Below are 20,173 nucleotides of genomic sequence, written 5' to 3' on the forward strand. Positions count from 1 at the left end.
TTCAATACTCTCAACTTACATATATGGGGAACAACTTGAAACTCAGAGAGGTTAAACACTCTAACCAAGATCACACAGCACTGCTAGGTTCATACTTTGAGTTTCTAGTGGGTTTGGGCAGATAAGGGATCCTTTGTTCTCTCTAACGTAGATGTTATTAAGCAATTTTCCTAGTTCGGGGCAAGTAGCCCTGCAGCCCTGTTCCCATCCGTTTTGTGACTTGCTGGATCCATCCTCATTCTTCAACTTGTTTTGTTGCCCTTAGGAAGCCCCAGCTGTGTCCGGCTGATTGAGGAGACTTGCTTGTCTGGGCCGGGTCCAGCAGTTACCCCACCTCCTTGGCAGGCTGGTGGCAGAAAACAGCTGACTCCAGAGAGCTCCCTCACGTGACCACCCGCAGCTCCCTGCTCCATTCCTTGTCCCGAGAGTCGAGTCGGAGGGAGTACTTGAAGGGACTTCTGTGAAGTGCACCAGGTAGGTACCCTAATCCTGAACGTCTGCAGCAGAACTGTGGGGTGCAGAGGGGGTGGGATGGGCGTGGGGAGAGGGGGTGAGAGGTGGAGACACCCGGCAAGCACCGTGGGATACACTTGGGACAGGTTCGCTGAGTTGCTTCCGGGCTCTTAAAGCTGTGGGGACAGACAGGGTTGGCTTCAAGTTGTCCCACAGGGTCCTACTGGTCCGTCCCTCCTTTTGTTCCCCACCCGGAGGACAGCTGCTGGACTCTTCCTTCCGATGTTCTTCGGCCTCTTGCCCCGTAACAGACCTTTCCCCTTTTCTCTCCGCTGACTTAGCAGTGTGCTTCGGGGCGTTGGAGGGACGATTAATCAGTGACAGGAAGCTGTCTCTGTCTAGGCAAGTGAGCAGTGGCAGTCGGAGAAACCCTCAAGGCCGGTCCCAGGAGTCTCCCACCTGTGCCTGCCATGGAGCCCCTGAAGGCGCTGCTGCTCCTGACCGGAGTCCTCGGGGCTCTTGCTGAGCTCTGTGGTGAGTAACTGTCTGGAGCCGGTTGCTTCCTGAGTCTCAAGGAGGACGGCTGCCTCTCCGATCGCCTCGTTATATATTTGGGGAATCAGAAGCTCGGGGTGGGGATGGGGGAACTTACCTGTCTCTCAGGTCTCCCACAGAAGTTTAAACTTAACTGGATGTTAGTGCTTGGGGATGCTGAGTGGATGCCTGCCGCCCGGCAACCCCCAGGGTCTCCCCAATACCCAGCAGTTTGTTCATTTACTCACTCAGCACACATGAAACCTCTGGGGGGGGCAGTGTTTCATTTGGAGAGAGAATGGAGAGTACACAGATCTGACCCCAGCCCACCTAGAATTTCTGTTGTAGGGAAGGGGTTGGCAAATGGCATGGGACGCCAGATTGGGTTGTGAGCCATGCAAAACAAGTCAACCTGGGCAACAATAGACAGCCACAGGGGCCCATCGACTCATGGAGAGAGATGGGAACGGATGTCCAAAAACTTGAAGGCTGGGGTAGAGCTGAGACCTAAAGCAGGAAAAGAAGCCAAGAAAGGAGGGAGTAGGGGGCAAGCATTCCAGGCAGAGGGAAGCAGGTACTTGGAGGCCCTGCCTGCTCCGGCTATTTGTCTCAGGACTGTAGTCCCCAAGAGATCTCTTATGGATTCTAGGGGCCTCTCAAAACACGATTGTGACCCTCGGGTTATAGGTTCGGGCACACTCATGCACTGGGACCAGGCAGGAAGCAGAGGGCTGTGTGGCTCATCTCTCCCCTTCCTTCCACGTACCCTGCATTCCCAGGTCCCCCTGGGCAAAGCCTGAGATACAGGTGTCAGATGAAGAAGTCGAGGATCAGGGGGACCAAATGGCCTACTCAAGGGGTCCAGCTTTAGCAGAACTTTACTGCACTCAATTCTTGGGACTCCAGGCCAGCATTGTTTCTAGGCACCTGGATTCTCTGGCCATGTCCCACTAAAGCTCCTCATCTTTGGGCCCCTGGTTTCTGTCCAGACAGTCCTCAGGGATTCTGTCAGCAAGCCAGAGATTCCTTTCTTGCCCACCTCAGCCACAAGAGCCCCTTCCTTCACCATCATGAGAACTTTGGGGGCTTGGGGTGCGGTCCCTTCATCACTCCTGGTCTTCCTGTGACTTTTGTAAAGTGAACTGAGGCTGTTCCTCCCTGGTGAAGCATGAGGACACCACACCTGCTTCTCCAGCTTAAGGCTCTGTATGCAATGAAATGGACAGGACTGTTCACTAAGGCCTACACAAAGAAGGCTCCTGGGCTTCTGAATGCCAGTCAGTCTGTCCTCAGGTGAGAGGGCTGGGCAACCCTGTGAACGGCACACCCTAGTGTGGGAGTGGGAGGACTGTGCTCGTTAGAGTCCTCTGTAGGATGAATATGTATTTGAAAAGAGATTGTTAGACTGGCTTGCAGGGTGTGGTCACGGTAGTGCAACAACGGCTGTCTCGTGATGGAAAGGCTGAGAATCCCGTAGCTGTCCGGTCTACAAGGACAGACTATCTCAGCAGATCTAATCTGGTGCTGGAGTCCTGGAGGATTCCTGGAGAGTTTGCTGGTCTTCAGTGTATGTTGGAATCATGAAGAAGGTGGATTTAATACCAACCACAGCAACAGGGTAGATGAACTTGCCAGTGAGAGTGAGGAAGGCAAGCAGGCAAAAAGCAAAGCGTCCTTCCATCTCTTATCTGCCATCAGAAAGTTTGGTCGAGATTTAGTGTCTCCCTGCTTTGAATGGTAATCTCATTAAGAAAACCTCTTAAACCGGGTGGTGGTAGTGCACGCCTTTAATCCCAGCACTCGGGAGGCAGAGCCAAACCCTGTCTCAAAAAAAAAAAAAAAAAAAAAAAAAAAAAAAAAAAAAAAAAAAAACCCTTAAAAGAGTCCCCAGAAACTTGGGTTTTAGTTGAGTGCAGATGCAGTCAAATTGACAACCAAGATTAACTATCACAGGAACCTTGCCTGAGGCCACCTTTTCTGGCTCTAGTGAATCTGCCTGGCTTCTTCCTTCTAAGGAGGGTAAATTGTGGTTACCAGCCTCCCATTATAGGCAGTGCCCTTTCTCATCACTTTAATAGAAGCTGGCGCAGGATGGAGGTGAGAGCCTGGGGTGGGGTCTCTAGGCTCCTTTACTAATCTCAGGGAAGTGCAGAAGACCATAGTCCCAGAGCTGAGATGTAGCTCAGACGGTAGAGAGCCTGCTTATCACAAATGAAGCCCTGGGTTCAGTCTCCAGCACTGCATAATCCAGGAGTGGTGGCATGCACCTGTGACCCCAACATGTGGGAAGGAGAGGCAGGAAGATCAGGAGTTCAAGGTCAGCCTCCACAACATACTGACTCTGAGGCCAGCCTGCAATACATGAGTTGCTGCTTAACAGGAAAATATAAAAGTCCTAGAAGGATAGTCAGAAAGATAGAGAGCCAGACAGAGGACCTCAGAGATACAGACAGGACTCTGGAAAAATAGAGACAGAATCCCCAAAAGTAAATCCACTGTCCCCATCAGGGTCTCACTATGATGTGTTGTTGGAGGTTTTTGCTCTTTTGGAGGGCCCACCACCCAGCTCCTGAAAAAAATCACATATGGAGGCTTATTCTTAATTATGAATGCTCAGCCTTAGCTTGGCTTATTTCTTGCCAGCTTTCCTTAACTTAAATTATCTCGTCTACCTTTTGCCTCTGGGCTTTTCCCCTTCTCTAACTTCTGTATCTTACTCTTACTCCGTGTATATAGCTGTGGGTCTGGGTGGCTGGCCCCTGGAGTCCTCCTCCTTCTCTGGCTCCTGCTCTTAGATCCCTCCTCCCAGTTTTTTCCTTTTATATATACTCTCCGCCTGCCAGCCCCGCCTATCCTTTCTCCTGCCTTGCTATTGGCCAGTTCTTTATTAAACCAACAGGTGTTTTACACATGCACAGTAACACAGCGTCACAGAGGTAAACAAATGCAACACAAACAGAAGTAACACGCCTTAAAATAATATTCAACTACAATGATTCATCCCAGGCCTTGGCCTCCCAAGTGCTGAGGTTAAAGGCCTGTGCCACCATGTCCACTGTGCATGACTGTCAGAATGAACATTTTGTGAGAAACCAGCCAGATGCCCTGGCCTGGCTCACACAGCAAACAGTCATTTAGAGTTAATACTCGAAAATGCCCCCCACCCCAACTTACAAACCATAGACACCTATGACTTCTGCCTAAGGTGGTAAGATCCAAACTTAGAGAGATGGAGCTGTGGTCACAGGACCCTTGCCCTGGGGCAAGAAGCCCAAGAAAGCAGGCAAAGGGTCCTGTGACAGGTCTTTTCCGTATTCTTCCGGGAGAAGGTACTTCCTGGCATGCTGAGATACAGCCCGTTGGACCGCTGGAGTGGGCAGTGACTGAAAGTCAGTAAGTGGAGCAGAAAGTCCACAGTGGCTCCAGGACAATCTACTCTTCCCTATCCTGAGCTGGGGCCCTTCCCAAGGAAGGCAGGCAGCCATCGGCTGGAATTGGGGCATATCCCTGAGATTTCCGCTTGCAGAGTATTTTCAGCGTCTTGGTTACGAATCTTCAGGTAAATCCTAAGCTGTGACAGATTGTTAGTGGCTGGTCTCCCAGTCAGAGACCCTTTTCACTTAAATAGGGGTGGCAGAAAAAGTGGCCTTTCAAGGTCTGTGTGGAGGAATTTCCTCAGGCCACTGGGGGAATCCGGTGGTATAACACAGCATGTGAAAATTCGATGCAGAACATTGACTGTCTGAGGGCTGGAGCTTTGATCAGGGCAGGGGAGGGGGCTGCAGTCTGACTCAGGCCTGGCTCTGAAGCATCATATAAGACATAGCCTGGGGCTGGGGAGATGGCTCAGAGGTTAAGAGCATTGGCTGCTCTTCCAGAGGTCCTGAGTTTAATCCCCAGCAACCACATGGTGGCTCACAACCGTCTATAATGAGATCTGATGCCCTCTTCTGGCCTGCAGATGTACATGCAGGCAGAACACTGTATACATGACAAATAAATCTTTTTTTTTTTTTTGGTTTTTTCGAGACAGGGTTTCTCTATGTAGCTTTGCACCTTTCCTGGAACTCACTTGGTAGCCCAGGCTGGCCTCGAACTCGACAAATAAATCTTAAAAAAAAAAAAAAAAAAAAAAAGACATAGCCTGACTTTGAACTTCTGCTTTCTCTTCTGTGCAAAACAACGATGAGTATATCTACAGCACAGAGCTGGTGTGAGGGTCTGGGTCCCTGGGCTTACCACTGATAGGTGGGTTGCCCGGCAACAGCATCTTTTGATGTCAGCCTCTCCTTGACCCACTCTACTTCCTCTTAGGGGCTGCCTGCTTTCCTTCTTACCCGCTGCCTTTTGCCACAGCGGGCATTTCTCCACATAGGTGAGGTGTGGCCTGTGTGGGAATAGGGACATTTATTTCCTGGAGAAGGTTCATCTGGTAGGGAGATCAGAATAATTGCTTGCTAATGGCATAGCCCTGGGGCCTCACTCATACCATTTTCTTTCCCCAGTGATACCACAGATGGACAGCCAGCTGGTAGAGAAGCTGGGCCAGCATCTCTTACCTTGGATGGACCGGATCTCCTCAGAGCAATTGAACCCCAGCATCTATGTGGGCCTGCGCCTTTCCAGCCTGCAGGCTGGGACCAAGGAAGACCTCTACCTGCACAGCCTCAAGCTTGACAATCAGCAATGCCTCCTAGGGTATTGATACTCTTTGCCCATGACTTGATCCGTGTCATAAGAGATAGGAGACTGGGTTCTAATTTGGGTATTTCATGGCTTTTTGACAAACTCTAGGCGTATTTTCTCTTCCCTGGGCCTTTCTCCATCTGCAGAGTAAAGTGGTAAGTGGTCAGAGATGCTAACATGTGTCCTTTGTCCTGAAACTACATCCCCCTGGCTCCTGAAGCAACACCTAATTCTTCCTGTGCTCCCGACTTGTGCCTGAGGCAGACATCATTAATTCATGAGCCCCAAAATAGCACCTAACTCTTTCTGTGCCCCCTACCTATACCTAAGGCAGACATCACTAATCCATAACTAAATATACGATTGTATATTGATACAAAGAAGCAGCATCTAACTCTATAGTTTACTTATGTGCTAAAGACAGACACTGCTTATCACAACTATGTTCTTTCGTGCAGAACCTAGAAGGAGCACATTTCTGTGCTCCTCCTCCAAAGAGTGGCCATTAAAGAGACGCCTGCTCTGAGGTGTGAATGAAAAGTGAAGAATAAGAAAATGCCATGAATCACCATTTAATCCCAGCATTTGAGATGCAGAGACAGGCAGATCTCTGTGAGTTCAAAGCCAGCCTTTGAACCAAAGTAGCCATTCTGGTCTACAGAATGAGTTCTTGAACAACCAGGGCTATGTAGAGAGATTCTGTCTGAAAAAAAAAAAAAAGTGGGGGGGGCATGAAAAACTTCCTGATTTCATTTCTTCTCAAGAAGTAGATGAGGGAAGGGAGAGGAAATAAAGGGCAGATAGCATGGCCAAACTGGGGGGTCAAACCGGGTGATCTGGGTGTAGGTGCCCTTATGGTTCATTCTTGAATTTAACCTTTCTTCTTTTAAGTATCTGTGGCATGTGTCCCATACCAGCACGGCTGACTGATAATTCTACTTTGTGACCTTAGTGGAGGTGGTCCCAAGCCAGGCTTACCAAGGGAGCATTTTCTCATAAAGGTGTTACTGGCTTGCCTTGTCCTAGGTCTGCCTTCAGCGATGACAACAGTGATTGCCAGACCAAGCCTTCCGAAGGCCACCTGGCCCTCTACCTGCTTGCTCTTAGGGCCAACTGCGAGTTCATTGGGAGCCGGAAGGGTGACAGGCTGGTCTCAAAGCTCAAGTGGTTCTTGGAGGATGAGAAGAAGGCCATTGGTAAGGAGGTCTAGGGAACTCTGGAAGGGCTCATCAAATGGTTTTGTTGTTTGTAGTTTTGGGGTGGGCCTCAGGTTCATAATTGTTCTCAGTAGATGATGTTCTTGAGAGTCGGAGCTTTGGGTTTTCTTCCAGACCTCTTCTCACTTCCCCTCTGTCCACATCAAGTCCACCTAGAGCAGTGGTTCTCAACCTTCCTAATGCAACCCTTTAATACAGTTCCTCATGTTGTGGTGACCCCCAACCATAAAATTTTGCTAGTTATGAATTGTAATGAAAATATCTGTATTTTCCAATGGTCTTAGGCAACCACTGTGAAAAGATCATCCAAGCCACAAAGGGGTTGTAACCCACAGGTTGAGAACCACTGACCTAGAGGCTTAGGCTGGATCTAGTTGCCATGCCCGACCCCCAGAAACAATCTGCTGGGATGCTCACTCACCAAGACTGACCTGTTGTCCACCTCTGGGACACCTGTCCAGCCTCCTTTCTACTTACCCCTCAGCCTCTCTGTCAACTTTCCGGCCTCCTGACTCGGACCTAATTCCAAGAGCTGAAGCAAGGCTTTTCAATATAAACCTGTTCTTCATGCAGCTTAAGCCCGGCAGAGGCCCCCGTTCTTCCATTCACAGCCCCCAGTCCCAGCCTGGCGGCTTGCCTCTTACACTTTCCAGGCATTGGTTTGGTTTCTGCTCTGTGTGCTCCCACCACAATGATCTTTCCTCACAAGTTTGGATATTCACGTGTACTCCTCCATCCCCCTTCTAGATCCTCCCTAGCTCTCTGTGCTCACTTCCATCCACTCCAGAGTTACTTCTGTGAAGAGTCCTGTCTCACTTTCCCAGCTGTTTGAAGACTTCCGTTAGGTGGCTCCAGGGACCTTGGGCCACATTTCTGTTACAGCTGTCTCGTGAGCATGTGTTGGCCTGTCACCTTCTCCCCTGACCTCCAAGCCCAGAACCTGGCCTACACTGAGACCTCAGCCAGGCACTGAAGGAGTGTCAGATGCCATGGTCTCCATGGAATGTGTTGGAGCATACAGACCATGGGGTCCCATGAGCCACGGGGCTTCTTGCTGGGAAGAGGCTAAAAGGGAAGCCCTCAAGCCTGACATGTCTCTTTACTCCTTGCCTTCCTAATCTCAGGGCACAATCATGAAGGTCACCCCCATACCAGCTATTACCAGTACAGCCTCAGCATCCTGGCACTGTGTGTCCACCAGAAGCGGGTCCATGACAGCGTGGTGGGCAAGCTCCTGTATGCTATTGAACACGACCACCACATCCGCCAGGGCCACCTCTCTGTGGGTGAGTGGACCTAGCCTAGCCTCCCGCCAACCCCAGGGAAGGCCTCTATGACCCACTGCTGTGCTCACCTTTCCTTGGAAAGCTCCTCATCAGATGCCTTAGAAGCGAAACGGTAGAGGCTGAGAGCCATCTTTGGAACTGGCCTTGGATCCTGACCCCAGTTCCATCACATGGTCATCCCCATCCTGTCATTCAGGCTTTTCCTATAAAAATGACCTCCCAGCAGCAGCTCAATAAAGCGTGCATTACAAACAGAGGTCTTAGCACACACTGGCTGCTCTTGGCACCATACAACCCGGGGAGCCTGATACCTGGATTCTGATCTGATTCCTTGTTGTGTGACCTTGGGCTACCACATCCATGTTTCATCATCATGATTCAAGGTCTCTGCTAGACCTTGGCTTCCATGAGTGACTGAGTAGGACCTCTTTTAGGGAGGGTACGATGGGGGGGGTGTTGGGTAGATGATTGCCCAGAGAGAAAAGGTCACAGGGCCTCTGTCAGCAGCAGGACTGAACTGTCTCAAAGGCTCGTGGAGAAACACAGTGGACACCTTACCATAGCGAGGAGGAGAACTTAAACATTCCCAGGCCCTGGCTGCCCCTCCTATCAATTGAATCAGACTGCCTGAAGGTAGATAAGGCAGCTGTTAGCGCCAAATTCTCTAAGGGGCAGGAGATGTAGCCCAGTGACCCAGCACCAGGCATGCCCAGGACCCTAAATCCAATACCCAACAGGACAAAAACAATAGGAATTAATTAATCAATAAAATAAAGCTCCCTCTGTGATCCCAATGTGCATCCTGGCTTGGGAGCAGGTACTATAGGATCCATCCTCTTGGGACTTTCTTCTTCAATCTGTCCATCTGCTCTCAGGACACTCAGTGACCAACCAAATCAGTTTGTCTAGGCCCGAGAGGTGTCCTGGGGCTCAATATGTTCAGTGTTTGGATTGGGGAGTCCTAATTGGTACCCCAGGTGATCCTGAACCCCAAAACCTACCTAGCCTGGTCCCATCAAGCTATCCAGTTCATCCTAGGCCTTATCTCCCTAGACACAGAAGCCATGGCCGGCTTGGCCTTCATCTGTTTGGATCGGTTCATTTTCAACCCTGATCTGAGACCACGAATCACCACGGCTATTGAGACAATTCGAGAGAAGATCCTGAAGGCCCAGACCCCTGAGGGCAATTTTGGGAATGTCTACAGCACCCCACTGGCACTGCAGGTAGGAAAGAGACCCTGGAGCCATGACTGCTCAGCAAGTCAATGGAGGGAGGGCTGGTGAGCGGCTGGAAGACCTGGCTCCTCCCCAGGGGTTGACCTACATCCTCCTTCTCTTCCCCACAGTTTCTGATGGCCTCCCCTGCGTCTGGGGTAGGACTGGGCACAGCATGCCTCAAGGCAAGGGCCTCTCTGCAGGCCAGCATACAGGGTGGGGCCTTCCAGAATCCTCTGATGATTTCCCAGCTGCTTCCGGTCCTGAACCACAAGACCTACCTGGATCTTATCTTTCCAGACTGCCAGGCACCCAGAGGTAGCTGAGCCCTTTCTGTCTCCTGAATAATCTGCTATCTGTGGGTCCCAGTGATGCTTTGCTGAGCCAACATGAGTGTATGGGTCTGCATAGGACACGGCAGCTAAAATGAGGCCAGTCTTTTGATGCTCATGGTGTGGAGACAGCAAATAAGTACTCCAAGTGGTACCCACTGTGTGATACCCACTGTGGAAATGTTTGAGGGAAGAGATGGAGAAGTGTATTAGCCAAGATTATCTAAAGGAGCAAAATTTATAGAATGATTTCTTAAATTGACATACACCAGCCGGGCGGTGGTGGCGCACGCCTTTAATCCCAGCACTCGGGAGGCAGAGGCAGGCGGATCTCTATGAGTTCGAGGCCAGCCTGGACTACCAAGGGAGTTCCAGGAAAGGCGCAAAGCTACACAGAGAAGCCCTGTCTTGAAAAACAAAAAAAAAAAAAAAAAAAAAAAAAAAAAATTGACATACACCATATGGTTATGGTCTAGCTAGTCCAACAGTGGAGGATGAGAATCCCAGAGTGTCTCAGTCTGTGGGAGCCTGTTCTCGGGTTCCTCGTGGCTTTACCCAGCAGGTCCGAATAGAGGATGATCAGGACCACGGGCCTGAGTGCAGGTGTCTGAGATAGTCTGCACTTGGCTGTGCTGGGGGAGGAGGTCTTTTGCTCCACCACTTGGCGTCTCTATAAAAACCCTGGGTCAGAGACAGTCCGGGCCCGTTGGAATAGGTTCCAGGCCCTCTCGAGGCTATCCTTCATTTTCTATCTGTTTATCTCCACAAGATTCTCTGCTATAAATCCTTCTATCTAATATTTCCTGCTGATCGCACTCAAGAAAACTCTGGGAAGCTGTGGGGGTGGTGGGTAAACGCCCCACATCAGTCCATGAGGCTGGATGTCTCAGTAGTTCCAGCATGGTGCTGAAGGCCTGAAGGATTCTGGAGAGCTGCTGGTCTTCCATCTACATTGGAAGTCTGAAGAAGCGGGTTCTAGTATCAGCAAAGGAATGCTGTAGTAACGGGACAGATGAACTTGACAGTAGGAGAGAAAGGAAGCAACCAGAAAGCTACTCCCTTTGGATCCCTCATCTGGGCTGCCAGCAGAAGGTGCCGCCCACATTTACAGAGGTCTTCCCTGTTACGAATAATCCAATCAGGAAAACTCTGTCCGAGGAATACCCAGAGACTTGCATTTTAGTTGATTCTAGATCCAGTCAGGTTGACTACTTGATGGATCATCACAGATGCATGACTGAATGAGTAGAGAGAGACATGTTTGGTTAATTTTGATACCAAATTAAGGAGCCTTAATTCCCAGCACTGAATCCTTTGGGCGCCATTTTGGTGAAGAACCTGAAGCAGTGAGTGGGATTTGCCAGAGAAGTAGGAGGAGAGAGCACATCATCGGGGAAGGCAAAAGCAAACGCACAAACCAATGCCGGGTGGGGGGCGTCATCTTGGAAAAGCGTGGGTCTGGGAGAGTGAGCAGGAGTAGGAGATAAATGCGTAGAAAGAAGACGAGTCCATTTGAGATAATCAGGAAGTGACGTGAACAAACGTAGCGTCCTCTGAGGTGCCGTGTAGCAGGTGGGTGGGGAGGCAAGAAGCAGAGACACCAGCAAGGGCCTCAGACTTGGTCTGTGGGAGGCTGTGGAGGCTGAGGGCCAAGGGGGCTGGGATAAGAGCCAGGTTTCAACTGGGCAGGTGTTCATGGCATTGACTGAGCTACTGTGGGGGAAGAAGGAACTCATGTCCCCATCCTCACGACAGCCACTTTCCCTTTCTCCCTGGCGTAGTCATGTTGGAACCAGCCGCCGAGGGCCCTTCACCAGCCCACATGCCAGAGGTCATCAGTGTCACGCTGAAGGTCTCCAGTGTCCTGCCACCATACAAACAAACAATTTTAATCCTTGCTGGGTCCTCCTTGGAAGATGTCCTGAAGATGGCTCAAAGCACAGGAGGATTCACGTGAGACTCCCATTCCATTCCTGGCCTTCACCCCCCTCAGACCTCCATGCTTGAAATGGTATCATGGGAAGGATGGGGAGCAGACACGTTTCTTGGGAGACATTCTGGCTTAATTTCTGCTTCTACCTTTTTTTTTTTTTTTTAAGATTTATTTTGTATACAGTATTCTGTCTGCATGTATGCCTGCAGGCCAGAAGAGGGCGCCAGATCTCATTACAGATGGTTGTGAGCTACTTGCTGGGAATTGAACTCAGGACCTCTGGAAGAGCAGTCAGTGCTCTTAACTGCTGAGTCATCTTTCCAACCCCCAAAATGATTTATTATTCTTTTTGTTTTGTTTATTGTTTGAGACAGGGTTTCTCTGGAGACTTGGCTGTCCTGGAACTCACTCTGTAGACCAGGCTGACCTCGAACTCACAGAGATCACCTGCCTCTGCCTCCCGAGCACTGGGATTAAAGGCGTGCGCCACCATTTTTAACCTGCTTCTGCCTTTTGCACTCGATTCTGGTCTGTGTTTTGGACCTGTGGTGTTTAGCCTGTAGTGGGAGCTATGGATCACCACTGTCATCAAGAGAGCTGGCTCTAGAAACCGAGACCCAGCCTGGGAATTCCAGTTCTTCCACCCCCACCCCCGCCCCAGCTAGTGAGCCTGGACAGTTATTCAGTGAGGGCATGAGACAGCCCCTCTCCTCACAGGGCCAGCATGAGGAGCCCATGGTCATTGGTGGACATGCTTTGTGTAGGTCTAATGCCTGGCATGCAGTGAGTACTCCAGGAAGATTAATAGTATCAAATCACAAATTATCTTGCCATTAATAACCCTGAGGAGATAGGCAACATGCTTTTGTCCCTTGAGATTTGATGAGCCTGGGAATGAGCATATCTTAATTGCTGCTCCTTTCTGGACCCTGGCCATACCTGGAGGTGGACATGACTCACCAGTGGAACTCTGGCTCACAGAAATTGAGTTCTGCCAGCCTGCTCTCTCTCCTGGATTCTTGCCTCATCTTGAGGAATCCCTACTTTCTTTCTTTCTTTCTTTCTTTCTTTCTTTCTTTCTTTCTTTCTTTCTTTCTTTCTTTCTTTCTCTTTTTTCAAGACAGGGTTTCTCTGTGTTGTTTTGGTGCCTCTCCTGGATCTCGCTCTTTAGCCCAGGCTGGCCTCGCATAGAGATCCGTCTGGCTCTGCCTCCCGAGTGCTGGGATTAAAGGCGTGCACCATCACCGCCTGGCAGGAATCCCTACTTTCTGGTCCCAGCAAGAGTTCCGGGAGGGCTGACGGTGAGGATTGTTTGGTCATTTGGACCAGGAACTCTCAGACCAGAGCTGTATAAATACCACTGCCATTTATTTATTTATTTATTTATTTGGTTGGTTGGTTTTTCAAGACAGGGTTACTCTGTGTAGCCCTGATTGTCTTGGGACTCACTCTGTAGACCAGGCTGGCCTCAAACTCAGAGATCCGCCTGCCTCTGCCTCCTGAGTGCTGGGATTAAAGGCATGTGCCTGATGATGCTACTGTCTTTAAATGGCCCCCTTCCCAGGCTGAGTGGCATATCCCGCCCACATCCCCAGGGAGGATTGAATCTAGAGCCTTCAACCTGCGAAACACGAGCTCTACCACTGAACCACCATAGTTTTGCTTTTCATTTGGAAACAAGGTCTGGCTAGTCACAAATCTTATCGCTATGACAAAAGATCTTACAGAGCAAATTGAGAAGAGAAGGGCTGGTTTGCGCTCGGAGTTCTGGGGGAAATGGTTCTTGATGGTGGGAAGGTGTGGCGGCAGGAGGCAGCTGACCACTCCAGGTCACAGTCCGGAAAGCACAGTGGTGAAGGCCGCTGTTCTCGGTCTGCTCTCCTTTCTGCTCAGTGCGGGACCTAGTCCATGCAATGGGAGGGGGTTTTCCTTCAGTGAATCTAATCTAGAAAATCTCCCACGAACATACCTAGAAATCTGTTTCATTTAAGGTGACAATCAAGACTAATTATCATGTGTCTCAATAAGTTCCCAGGCTGGCCTTGAACTTTCATAGCACCATGCCTGTCCTAAGTCACTTCCATAAGGTCACTTAGAGGCACTGACTTGTTTATTCATTATAAAGCCCTTTTTCTCCCCCTTAGACAGGGTCTCATTATGTACTCCTGGCTAGGCTTATACTTACTGTCTAGACTTGAACTCACAAAGATCCTCCTGCTTCTGCCTTCTGGGTGCTGGGATTAAAATATTTCTAGACAGTTATAAATCCTAAGCAACTCTGCAAATTGAAAGGGGAAAAATCATATATAAAAAAAAAACAAAACAAATCTACCAGATGTGATGGCATATGTCTGTAATCTTGACATTCAGGGAATGGAGGCAGGAAGATCATGCATTTGAGGCCATCCTTTGTTACATAACCAGACCATGTCTCAAAAAAATTAAAAATTAAAAAAGGAAAGTATTAAAATCAATAGCGTCCAACCTGTAGGTACACGTCTGCATTGCCAGACTGGTGACTTCAGCTTTCCTTGTATTTGAGCCTCCATTGGGCCTGCTCATTGACTCCATTGAGTCCATTCATTGATTCCATTGAGTCCACTCATTGACTCCATTGGGCCTGCTCATTGACTCCATTGAGTCCACTCATTGATTCTATTGAGTCCACTCATTGACTCCATTGGGCCTGCTCATTGACTCCATTGAGTCCACTCATTGATTCTATTGAGTCCACTCATTGACTCCATTGGGCTTGCTCACTGACTCCACTGAGTTCACTCAGGCTGCCGCAGCTTCCCAGACTCTTTCCTAGATCTAGTGCTTCACTCACTAATTTTGCCTTTGTTTGAGACAGTCTCACTCTGTAGTCCGGCTGGCCTGGAGCTCTCTGTGTAGCTCAGACAGGTGTCAAGCTTGCAGCTATGCTCCTGCCTCTGTCCTCACATCTCTGAGCTCCGGCTTCACACTCTGGTTGCTTCTCAACTCCATCAGCCCCAAACACCCACACCTACACACCAAGGGTCAAGAGTAACTGCTGAGGGATGATGGAGGCTAACACCTGGGTGGGCAGCATCAGTGGAGCTGTAGAAAAGGAGTAGAGGGGAGAGCCATGACCTGCAGTGAGATGGCCTAGGAAGCTGTCCTGGTTAGCTTTCCATTGCTGTGAAAAACCCCATAGTCAAAAGCAATTTGGAGGCAGAGAGGGTTTATATAACTTATAGACTATAGACCATCATTGAGAAAGCCAAGGCAGGAACTCAAGGCAGGAACTTAGAGACAGGAACCCAGAATCGCCTGCACTTGGGTAGGGGATGTGTGAGTGTGTTGTGGGGGTGACACCCAGTGTCAATCATCAATCAAGACAATGCCCCAAAGACACGCCCACTGGCCAATCTGATGGAAGCCACTGGCCAATCTGATGGAAGCAATCTCTCAACTTCCTCTGGCCAGGTGTCTCTCTCCCTTGTTTTGAGTTGATTCAAACTAACCAGCACAGAAGGGTTAGGAGAACGGTGGCCCCCGAGGGGAGGAAGGCTTCTGCTGGTGTGGGTGAGACCCCATTTTCTTCCTTGGGGACAGCACTAGTTCCTCTCTTTACTTCTCTGTTTTCTAGGTATGGGACACAACCCTCCTTGTCAGGCCCCTACCTGACATCTGTACTGGGAAAAGAAGTTGGGGATCGAGAATTCTGGCAGCTCCTCCGAGACCCTGACACCCCCCTGCTGCAAGGTAAGTCTGGTGGCCTGCTGCTGCCCTGGATACCTCCTAGCCCAGTCCTGACCACAGGGAAGTGAGGCTGCAGCCACCCAGCCCAGCCTTTCCCCTCAGCCCTCCTGGGCCACAGCTTCAGAAACCCATCCAAAGCAGGCAACTCATGCTCAAAGTTGAATCCAAAATATTTCATTGAATTCTTAGAATTTTTATGGAAGTAGTTTGGAGAGTCCAAGAAATAAGAAAGAATAAAAGTCTATATTTCAGTACCTAGAAATTAAATCCTATATTTTAAAAGAGATTTTTTTAAAGTTTAATTTTGATTATGTATATATGTGTGCATGTGTGAGTGTGTGTGTGGGGGGGTTGAGTTGGTGCACATGAGTGCAGGGTTGGATCCTTGGTGGTTGTGAGCTGCCTGATGTGGGTGCAGGGAACTGAACTCAGGTCCTCTGGAAGAGCAAGCAATGCTCTTAACCACAGAGACATCGCTCCAGCTCAAGTCTTTTAACTTTTGATAGATTTTCTTATATCTACAAGAAATATGTACAATGCTTATTTTCATTTAAAAATGGAATCATATTATCCAACTGATATAAAATGTCAGATATATGTGTAAATTTTTTTCTAGTTGGTAAAACTAATATTACATAATATATTTTAGCCCACTATATCTCAGATATTATCACTCAAAGATGTAAAATCCCAATGTAAATCACTAATGACACATTTACATGCTTTTCTTTCTTTTTTAAGTTAATTTTTTAGCATGTAGCCTAAGCTGGTCTTGAACTCACAATCTTCATGTCTCGGGCTCCTGGGATTAACAGTGTGTTCTCACCATACCTGGCTTTGAAGGCTCCACTTCTTGACCTAATCACCAACCAGTCACCTTTTAAAACCATCACTTTGGGGTTAGATTTCAGCACATGGATTTTGGGGGACACAGACAGTCATACCAAAGCATCTTGTTTAAAGAAAATCTCCCTTGGTGGTGCAGGAAGATTGCTGTGAGTTTGAGGCTAGCCTGGTCTATATAGCCAGACCCTGTCTCAACCACTGTCCTTACCAAATAAAAATGAGTCGGCAAATGGAACTGTCTCTGGACACCTGGGTTCTCAAGGGATCCTTCTAATTCCTCTAGGTTTATTGATATTATTTCTAAGTTGTTAATTTTGTGGCACTAGGAATGAACTTGGGCCTCAGGCCTTCCACTGAGCCACACCCAGCCTGGATGCTGATTTTACTATCCTCCCATTTTTCTCCAGTGAAAATGTGGTGTTCACTATGCTAGTGAGTAACAGAGATGGGACTTGAAGCCAGGTATCTGCTAGACTGAAAGGTCACTTCCGAGACATTCATTAATGACACTCCCTGGACCACACCAAGACAGTTCCTCTGACAACTCTATTTCGAAGATGGTGACCCTTGCCAAGGAGGGACTGCCCCAGTTTCTTTCATGCTCTTATCCAGCTGTTAGTCCCACATCTACCCACTGGGGGAGCCCCTCTGCTGTATGAGCTTGTTAGTCCCATGTCTGCCCACTGGGGGCGCCCCTCTGCTGTATGAGCTTGTTAGTCCCATGTCTACCCACTGGGGGCGCTCTCTGCTGTATGAGCCTGTGGCCTGAGGGATCCTGCCCAGGCTGGATCAGGGTCTCCAGTTGGCGCTGCAGAGCTCCCAGCTTCCCACCACCAAACCCTGAGTAGGTCTTACAGATGTGGCTTCAGGGTAGTGGTCACATGATGTGGTTGGGGGTGGGACATTGCCTTGCTAACCCCCTTTGTTCCATTGGTTTCTGCAGGCATTGCTGACTACAGACCCCAGGACGGGGAAACCATTGAGCTTCGGCTAGTTAGCTGGTAGCCTTGGGCTCCCCCGATGTCCTTGGACCCCCGCTGCCACCTCAAGTGCACTTGGAGCAATGTACCCCGGTTCACCTCCGCTACCTCAGCAAAGAGGATCCTAAGCCACTGCCTACCTGGGAGCAGGAAGGAACAAACCTCTCCTAAGGAGGCTACTTCTTTAAGTCTGGCCCTCCTGACCTCAGGGGCCTTTCATGTGATCTAAAGAACAGGCTGCCCTTGACCTCCTCCACATACATAAGTCTGCTGGCTGTGGGTGTTGTGAGTACCACTGCTCTGGAACTGGAGTCCTGCAAGGAGGTCTCCACGGCCCAAAGGCTGTGGTTCTGACCCGCCAGCCTCGCTCTTTATTGTCAGGGTGGTATTCCCAGAGTTGGTCAGGAGGCAGCTGCTGACCAGGCCTCAGCGGGGCCTTCCAACATAATTAAAGCCTTGATTTCCCTTGCATGGCTGCAGTGTTCTGGTGTCTCATGGTCACTGCCTGGGGGTGAGGAGCAGAGATGTCTGGGGACTCTAGCAGGATGTTCGAGTACGTTCCCACGTGTCAGGCAGTGAATTGGCACAAACAGAGCCGTACACCTTTCTGAATATTGTACAGCATTTTCATCTCACTGTAGAGATGAGGGAACCAGTGGTTAAAAAAAAAAAAGTCAAAGTGACTCACCCAAGGTCACAGCTAGGAAGTGACCCTGTAGGAGGCAGTGTCAGGCAGGAGATATGACTTCGGAGACAGATGTGGCTACTGACTCCTGATGGACCGAAGATAATTGCTGTGGACTGGGCGGTAGCTGAGTAGTAGAGCACTTGCCTAGCCTGCACAAAGCCTTCCACATGTAGCCTAGGCTGGCTTTGAACTCACATTCCTCATGACTCAGCCTCCTGAGATTACCAGTGTGTCCCCACCATACCTGACTTTGAAGACCTAATCACCTCCCAGTCACCTTCTAATACCATCGCTTTGGGGTTAGATTGAAGCACGTGGATTTTGGGGGACACAGACAGTCGTACCAAAGCATCTTGTTTAAAAGGAAGTCTCCCTTGGCGGTGCACACCTGTAAGCCCGGCCCTCAACAGAGAGGACTGCATCCCAGAACGGCATGAAACAAGAGCTGAAGGAGATTTGATGGGCTGGGGACATTGCTCCCTTGTTACGGCGCCTGCCGAGCATGCGCGAAGCCCCAAGTTTAGTACCATATAAAGTCAGGCTTGGGGGAGCACACCTGCAATCCGAGTGCTTGGGAGGCAGAAGCATTGGGAACTTAAGCTCACTCTCGTCTGCATGAGGGATTTGAGGCCAGCCTGGGCTATAACTCTGTCAAAAAACAAAAAACTAAAACAAAGCTACACACACACACACACACACACACACACACATACACTTGGAACTGAGGACCAAACCCAGGGCCTTGCACTTGCTAGGCTAGTGCTCTACCTCTGAGCTAAATCCCCAACCCCACAAAGCTATATCTGCCCCAAAGATTCCCACCCACCAATCTGAAGATAGCTGAGGGCAATCAAAAACCTGAAGTTGGGGCTTGCCTGCCTCACCTCCACCTGAGGGCTCTGCACCTCTTCCTCTTCTGGGTGTGACCAACCACAACTGTTGCCACTTCCAATTTCAGCTCCCAGGTCCCTCTTTCTGAGTTTACATCCTAAAGCAGGAGTCTAGTCTGGCACACTCAGCAGGGACCCAGAGAAGCCAGGGATGAGAAGACAAGTCATATTCTGTGCAGGGTCTTGTAGTGGGTAGTCATTCCAGCTTGGATCTGGAAGTTCCAACCCCCATTGAGGCTTCAGCAACTATCATGCCTACGAGGCGGGGCCAAGGGAGGCGCCTGGAGACCCAAGATCTGGATGGGCGAGTGCTCGCTCTGTTCCTGGACCCTTGAAGGTGGAGGTGGACCGAGCAGAGTTCCAGAGAACACTGCTGGATTGCGATACACCTTCCCCAGACCCTGCGACCTACCTATCCCTTCATTTGTAAGTTACCCACTAAATAAATCTTCCTTTTAACTACGTGGAGTGGCCTTAATAATTTCACCAATAGGGTCTCACCATGAACTAAAAAAAAAAAAAAAAAGCCCCCTTTCCGGGTCAGAGGGACCAGCCTGTGTGCCATCTACTTCTGATTCAAAACTGTGGGGTGGTGCTCTGGTTCATGGTGTGTTTGTGACTGTGGTTTCCTCACAGGTCACATACAGGACCCTCGAGCCCTGGTATAGAAATGACCCAGTCAGGGTTGAAGCCATAAGAAAAAAAGGCTCATACCTCAACATCTGCAGCCCCGTCACTGGGGATGGGTTCCTTTTTCCTCTCCAGCCTCCCTCAGAAGTGTTTTCTGAACCACCTGCTTCACAGAAGAGCTGTCGGGCCCCTCAAACAGCAGGGGTCGGATTTGAGGGCGCTGTGGGAAGTGCAGGCTGCTTGGAGATTTTGAGTGGACCCCAGGGAATGTGAAAGAGCCCTCCAGGGATGCTCTCCTCGATTCTGGCTATCCTGGCCCTCTATTCTCCCTCATGCAAATACCTAGAGTCCCGCTGTCTGTGCAGTTGAGACAGGTTAAAATGGGCTTCAGAAGTGGGCAGTGACACATGCTTGTAACCTCAGGACTCCTGTACACGCACACACCACAAATAATAAACTGGTGTAGGCCTTTCTCAATGGGACCATCAAATAGCAACACAGAAACTGCTTATTAATTATGAAAGCTTGGCTTTTAGCTTAGGCTTGTTTCCAACTAGCTCTTTTTTTTTTTTTTTTTTTAATATTTTTGTGACAGGTTTTCTCTGTGTAACAGTCCTAGCTGTCCTGGAACTCACTCTGTAGACCAGGCTGGCCTTGAACTCCATCTGGCTCTGCCTCCCGAGTGCTGGGATTAAAGGCGTGTGCCACCACCGCCCGGCTAACCCATATTTCTTAATCTATTTTTTGCCAAGTGG

General features: G+C 49.5%; 1 protein-coding gene across 1 annotated transcript; it reads left to right on the plus strand.

The window, feature by feature from the left end:
- The first annotated feature begins 362 nt into the window (after positions 1-362).
- On the plus strand, positions 363-17,681 carry Tcn2 (transcobalamin 2). Its single transcript, XM_028870676.2, has 10 exons — positions 363-474; positions 856-987; positions 5,493-5,685; positions 6,700-6,869; positions 8,015-8,176; positions 9,230-9,402; positions 9,525-9,711; positions 11,507-11,678; positions 15,272-15,387; positions 17,174-17,681. The coding sequence occupies exons 2-10, from the start codon at positions 924-926 to the stop codon at positions 17,233-17,235; spliced, it is 1,299 nt and encodes a 432-aa protein (XP_028726509.1). The 5' UTR covers positions 363-474; positions 856-923; the 3' UTR covers positions 17,236-17,681.
- The last annotated feature ends 2,492 nt before the right edge of the window (positions 17,682-20,173 follow it).

This window comes from Peromyscus leucopus, chromosome 7 (genome assembly GCF_004664715.2).
Source record: "Peromyscus leucopus breed LL Stock chromosome 7, UCI_PerLeu_2.1, whole genome shotgun sequence".
Classification (NCBI taxonomy): domain Eukaryota; kingdom Metazoa; phylum Chordata; class Mammalia; order Rodentia; family Cricetidae; genus Peromyscus; species Peromyscus leucopus.

Excerpts from the sequence above, each read along its gene's own strand:
- Tcn2 (XM_028870676.2), top strand. The coding sequence starts at position 924 with ATGGAGCCCCTGAAGGCGCTGCTGCTCCTGACCGGAGTCCTCGGGGCT. Across the intron at positions 988-5,492 it reads GGCTCTTGCTGAGCTCTGTG|TGATACCACAGATGGACAGC; the intron begins GTGAGTAACTGT and ends TTCTTTCCCCAG. Across the intron at positions 8,177-9,229 it reads CCAGGGCCACCTCTCTGTGG|ACACAGAAGCCATGGCCGGC; the intron begins GTGAGTGGACCT and ends TTATCTCCCTAG.